Source organism: Urocampus carinirostris, chromosome 20 (genome assembly GCF_059441175.1).
Source record: "Urocampus carinirostris isolate Australia breed hairy pipefish chromosome 20, RoL_Ucar_1.0, whole genome shotgun sequence".
NCBI lineage: Eukaryota > Metazoa > Chordata > Actinopteri > Syngnathiformes > Syngnathidae > Urocampus > Urocampus carinirostris.
Genome location: NC_142368.1, coordinates 15,149,142 through 15,154,738, shown reverse-complemented (window position 1 = coordinate 15,154,738; position 5,597 = coordinate 15,149,142). Strand labels below are relative to the sequence as shown.

General features: G+C 39.6%; 1 protein-coding gene across 1 annotated transcript; it reads left to right on the top strand.

Annotated features, from left to right (window-relative positions):
* The first annotated feature begins 907 nt into the window (after window positions 1-907).
* lnc.lemp (lncRNA encoded micropeptide) lies at window positions 908-4,010 on the top strand. The gene is made up of 2 exons (XM_088325141.1): window positions 908-1,157; window positions 3,765-4,010. The coding sequence occupies exon 1, from the start codon at window positions 946-948 to the stop codon at window positions 1,114-1,116; it is 171 nt and encodes a 56-aa protein (XP_088181267.1). The 5' UTR covers window positions 908-945; the 3' UTR covers window positions 1,117-1,157; window positions 3,765-4,010.
* The last annotated feature ends 1,587 nt before the right edge of the window (window positions 4,011-5,597 follow it).

Here is a 5,597-nt window from a genome sequence, read left to right as displayed (position 1 = left end):
TCAGAAGCAGGTCTGGGAGTACCATTAAAAAGGTTTGAGACGACCTTTTTATTTCCTCTGATAGAAAAAGACGATCTTCTTTTTTCTGGCACGGCGCAAAAGTAAAATTAGCGGTAAATCTTAAAAGAGCTGTACGAAATTATAGAACTTTGTCACACTCTGCTACCATCTGCTGGCTTAAAGTTATGATTGCAGCCTTTGTCAGCTCATTCATGACGCGCGTGCAGGTATGTGAAGGTCTTAGACGTGCCCAGGGTTGGGTAGGGTTACTTTAACTGGATTATTTTCAATTACTTTTGGATTACCCCAATACCAAATATGCTAATAAAAGACAAAAAAAATTTTCATTTTGTTTCTGTCGCATTTGATGTTAGTAGAAAAATAGAGAATTAAAATGTAAATCGGAGAGACAAAATAGAAAGAGAGTAAGACAGAAAAAGAGAGTGAGAGAGAAATAGAGAAAATAGAATATGAGAAAGAGAGAGCGAACAGGAGAAAGAAAAAGGGAGAAATAAATAAAAAAGAAGCGAATCAGAGAAAAATTGAGAAATACTACCACCATTGTTTTGCAAGTGTTAACTGGCTTTGGTGACATCCGGTGGAAATATTTAAAACTACAGCTCATTTTCCTCTTGCGCTTCTCCCACTTGTCTTGCGGGCCGCCTGTTTGACACCTGTGGATTAAACAATAGTATCAAATTTAAAATTTCCATTATTTATTTTATGTATTTTGTTGGGGGTTTTGTGAGCACGGTAGTTTTTTCTTCAGTAAGATTTATTTCTTTTTATACATTTGTAATATTTCTATTATTATTGGAGGTGGTCTCACCCAGGAAGTAATTCAGTTCCTGAACAAGTAATGTACTTCCGCTTACCGTGGGTGAAACATCGCGAGACTTGTTTTGTTACTTCCGGTATCGCGCAACTGTTTTGACAGAAGCATCCATGGCAGATTTGTCGGAAAGGTCAGTGCAGGCGGCCGTCGTTTTATCCTTCCTGGCGGGTTTTGCGGCCGGCTGGCAGGCCAACAGAATGCGGAGAAAGTTCCTGGACTGGAGGAAAAAGAGACTACAGGAGAAACTGAACGAAACTCAGAAAAAAATTGACTTGTCTTGACGAAACACGCATACCTGTTCGAGAATCTAGCATAACACGAGGTACGTGGTAATTAAACAAAAAACACACACACACACACACACACACACACACACACACACACAAAACCTGACCATTAAATAATATGTTTATCCTAATTTATTAGCTTAGAATTTTAGTAATAGAAATTCCTGTCTAAACTAAATCGAATATCAAGTGTTATAGTTGCCTCTAGTGGCCAAATTGAGAACTACAGTGTCTCTGTCAACTTCAGCCAATTCCAACCATTAATGATTTAATTTCCCCTTATCAAGCCAAATCAAACCTTACAACACACAATGTGGCACCTATTTACTCACAGCAAGGCATGCTATGTAGTATAGGGGTCTCAAACTTGTTTTTCCGCGTGGCTGCCAGACTTTTGGTTTTGGTGAAAAGGGCTCCATCAGTTTTAAGAAAAAATATGCTATTCTTATCTCTTTAGGCATAAAAAATATCTATAAAAAATAAATTCCCTAAACATTCTTAAGAATATCAATCAATCAGGAAAGGCTACATATGTGAGTTGAAAATAAAATAGAATAATCCCTCGTTTTTCTCAAGGTTGCATTCCAAAAATGTTCGGTAAGAGGGAAAAGCCTCAAAGTTGAATACTTTTTTTAATTACTTTTTTTTTTTTTGAACAATTTTATTGACACTATTAACAGCAAATGAACAATGTGAGGTTTGAACAAATTTTCTCGACAATTGTAACAGCAATTAAGCATATTCACAATTTCGTTATATCTGACAATATGACGTTTTAACAATTTTTTCCGACAATTTTAACAGCAATTAGATAGATAGATAGATAGATAGATAGATAGATACTTTATTCATCCCCGAAGGGAAATTCACTTTAAACACACAATTTCATTATATCATATTCCAACAATATGAGGTTTGAACAATTACTTATTTATTACTCAAGATAAAACCCAATTTAATGGTCCAAGTCATTCGTTTATTCATTCATTCATTATCTGCACCGCTTATCCTCAGGTGGGTCACGGGGAGGGCCCAAGTATTCATTCAAAAAAAATAAAAGTACTGTATTTAATCAACGTTTTTGTGTTTCAAATAACTTCTGTACTGTCTGGTTATAATTTCTCAAATAAATATTGCTGTTTTGTTGTTCAACTGTATGGATGAAGGAAACTATCCACTTTACATGGTACTTTGCCGCCATCGTGTGGACATTGTGGAAAATTGCTTTAACCTTCCTGGTTCTGTCCTACAGAAACCATATATGTCAGGGGTGTCAAACTCATTTGAACTCGGGGGCCACACGATAGAACAAACATTCTGTCGGGGGGCGGACTAGTAGATTAAAGAGAAAGAAAAAGAGATAAAGAAATAAGAGAAAGAGGGAGGGAAAAGGAGAGAGGGCAGGACAAAGAAAGAAAAAGAGAGAGCGTGAGAAACAAAAGATGAAAAGTCGTGAGAGAGGGGCAAAAGACAGGGAGAGGAAGAAAGAAATCCAAAGAAAAATAGAAAGACAGAAGGAGAGAAAAGAGAAAAGAAAGCACGAAGAGAGAAAGAAAAGGAGAAAAGAGAGAAAATAAGTTAGAGTTGCAGTAAATTCAGTGTTGTTTATTTTACCTAGAAGTATATTTTACATTTTACACAATTTTGAATGATCAAAAAACGTAGAAAATACAGGGGAAATTGTATAACTTGACAAGTATGCACCCAGTCACATTTATTACAGTACCTAAAACTCACATCCATCAGTCCATACATTATCTGCACCGCTTATCCTCAGTAGGGCCGCGGGGGTGCCGGAGCCCACCCTAGCTATCTTCATCCAGTGGGCAGGGGACACCCTGAACTGATTGCCAAAAATCTCCCTATCAACCCTAGGGACAATCTGGACCGGCCAATTAACCTGACCTGCATGTTTTTAGAATGTGGGAGGAAACAGGAGTACCCAGGGGAAACCCACGTATGCACAGGGAGAACATGCAAACTCCGCACAGGAAGGCTGGTAGCTGGATTTGATCCCATGACCTCAGAACTGTGCCGCGGACGTGCTAACCATATATTTCCATTTATCCATCCATTCATTATCTGCTCCGCTTATCCTCAATAGGGCCGCGGGGGTACTGGAGCCCATCCTAGCTATCTTCATCCAGTGGGCAGGGGACACCTTGAACTGATTGCCATTTAGTCGGAGGGCACACAGAGACGGACAACTTAATCGCCCCATCACACCTAGGGACAATTTGGACCGGGGCGAATTAACCTGACATGCATGTTTTTAGAATGTGGGAGGAAACAGGAGTACCCAGGGGAAACACACGTATGCACGGGGAGAACATGCAAACTCCGCACTAGAAAGCTGGTAGCTGAATTTGATCCAATGATCTCAGAACTGTGCTGCAGACATTTTCACCATATATATCCATCTATTATCTGCACCGCTTATCCTCAGTAGGGCCGCGGGATTGCTGGAGCCCATCCCAGCTATCACCAGGCAGTGGGCAGGGGACACCCTGAACTGGTTGTAAAACTCACATATTGGATGTCAATTTCCCCCAACCCTATGTTTATTACTAGACATTTGTATTAACCCTTTGCATTCACAATATATCCAACTCTTCATACTGATCATAAAATATATATTTCAGGTGTCGGGACTGCTGATCCAGATGGACTTTTTTTTTTGTGAGGAAGAAGAAAAACACAAACATTTTTTCAATTCTACTCACGCTTTTACATGCACTACACTGAAATGTCATTTTTCATGTCAAACATAGTCGGAGTCTTTCAAAGATGAGTACGATTCACAGCATGTCTTGTGTATATATTACATCATTCGATACAAATATGCAGTAAAAGATGTACAGTTTGGATTCAAAATGGCAGTTTATTGTAGTTTTTAATCGGTTGAATTTTAAAATGTGTCTTTAAACGTAGCAGGTTAATATTCGGTCACCGAATCGTGCAGTGTTCCTGAAATCGAGTGCTACAAAGCGAAAGAAGAATCCAAACTACGGAAAAACCAAGGGACCCGACTCCACCGTTTTCCTTTAATTTTTTTGCAAATTCGTCGGCGAGGTTTTCGGGTACTTGTAGCAACAAGGTGCAGTTCTGTCAGCTCCCTCTAGGTCAGGGGTGTCAAACTCATTTGCGCTGGGGGCCACATACTAGAAAAGAAAAACTCACGGGGGCCGGACTAGTAGGTTTTAGAAAGAAGAAATAAGGAGAGAGAGTAAAGGGGGCGGCAGTAGCTCAGGAGGTAGAGCGCTCGTCTTGGGATCAAGGGATCCCAGTTCGAATCCCGTCTCCTCCGTGTTACATGTCGAAGTGTCCTTGGGTAAGACACTGAACCCTTTATACCCCCAATAAGCAGGTTAGCGTCTTACATGGCTGCAAATACAAGGCCGCTATTGGGAAATGTGAAGCACACTGTAAAGCGCTTTGGGAAGTCATTGACTTGAAAAGCGCTATAGAAATGCAGATCATTTCATTTCATTTCATTAAAGAAAGAGATGAAAAGAAAGAGAAGAAGGGAGAATGAGTAAGAGTGAGAAAGTAAGAGAGACATAAAAAGGGAGAAAAATAGAGGCAGCACAATAGAAAGAGGGGGGAGGAGAGAGAAAGAGACAGAAAAAGAAGGATGAATAAACAAAAATAGAGAGAAAAAGAAAGGGAGAAAGACAAATCAGAAGAATGAGAGAAAAAAAGAAACAGAGTGAGCATGAGAAACAGGCAGTGAGTGAGAATGACAGGGGAAAATGTGAGAAAAAAAGGAAATGACCAAAGAGAAAAAGGACAGAGAGAAAAATAGAAAAACGGCAGAGGAAGATAGAGTGAGGGTGAGAAAGATAAATGATGAATAGAAAACAGGAGAGAGCGATAGAATGGGTGAGAAAGGGAGAGAGAGAGAGAAATACAACGATTGTTCTATCAGTGTCGTCTTGCGGGCCTGATTTGGCCCGCGGGCCGCCTGTTTGACACACATATGCTCTAGGTTGAGGCACATGGTATGTAAAATATATATACAAATTTCTCGACGTACGAGTATTTAAAAATACACGTTTGTACGACAAGTCATATATTTTGCTTATTAGTTCAATCAAAATAGATTGTTTTCAATAAAGAAAGTCTTTTGTTTTTTACCACTAAGAGGGGATAAATAACAGACTGTCCCTTTAAAACGAGAAGAAACAAGACACTTAAACCAGGGCCGCACGATAGAACAAACATTATCTCGGGGGCCGAACGAGTAGATTAGAGAGAAGGGAAAAGGAGAGAAAAAGAGAGGGAGAGAAAAAGAGAGAGGGTGGGATAAAGAAAGAAAGGGAGAACGTGAGAAACAAGAGATAAAAAGAGTAAAAGTGAGCGGGGGGAACGAAAAAGGGAGAAAGAAATCCAAAGAGACATAGAAAGAGAGAAGAAGAGAAAGAAGGGGCAGCAAAAGAGAGAAAAAGAGAAAAAATTGAGAGAAGGAAGAAAGC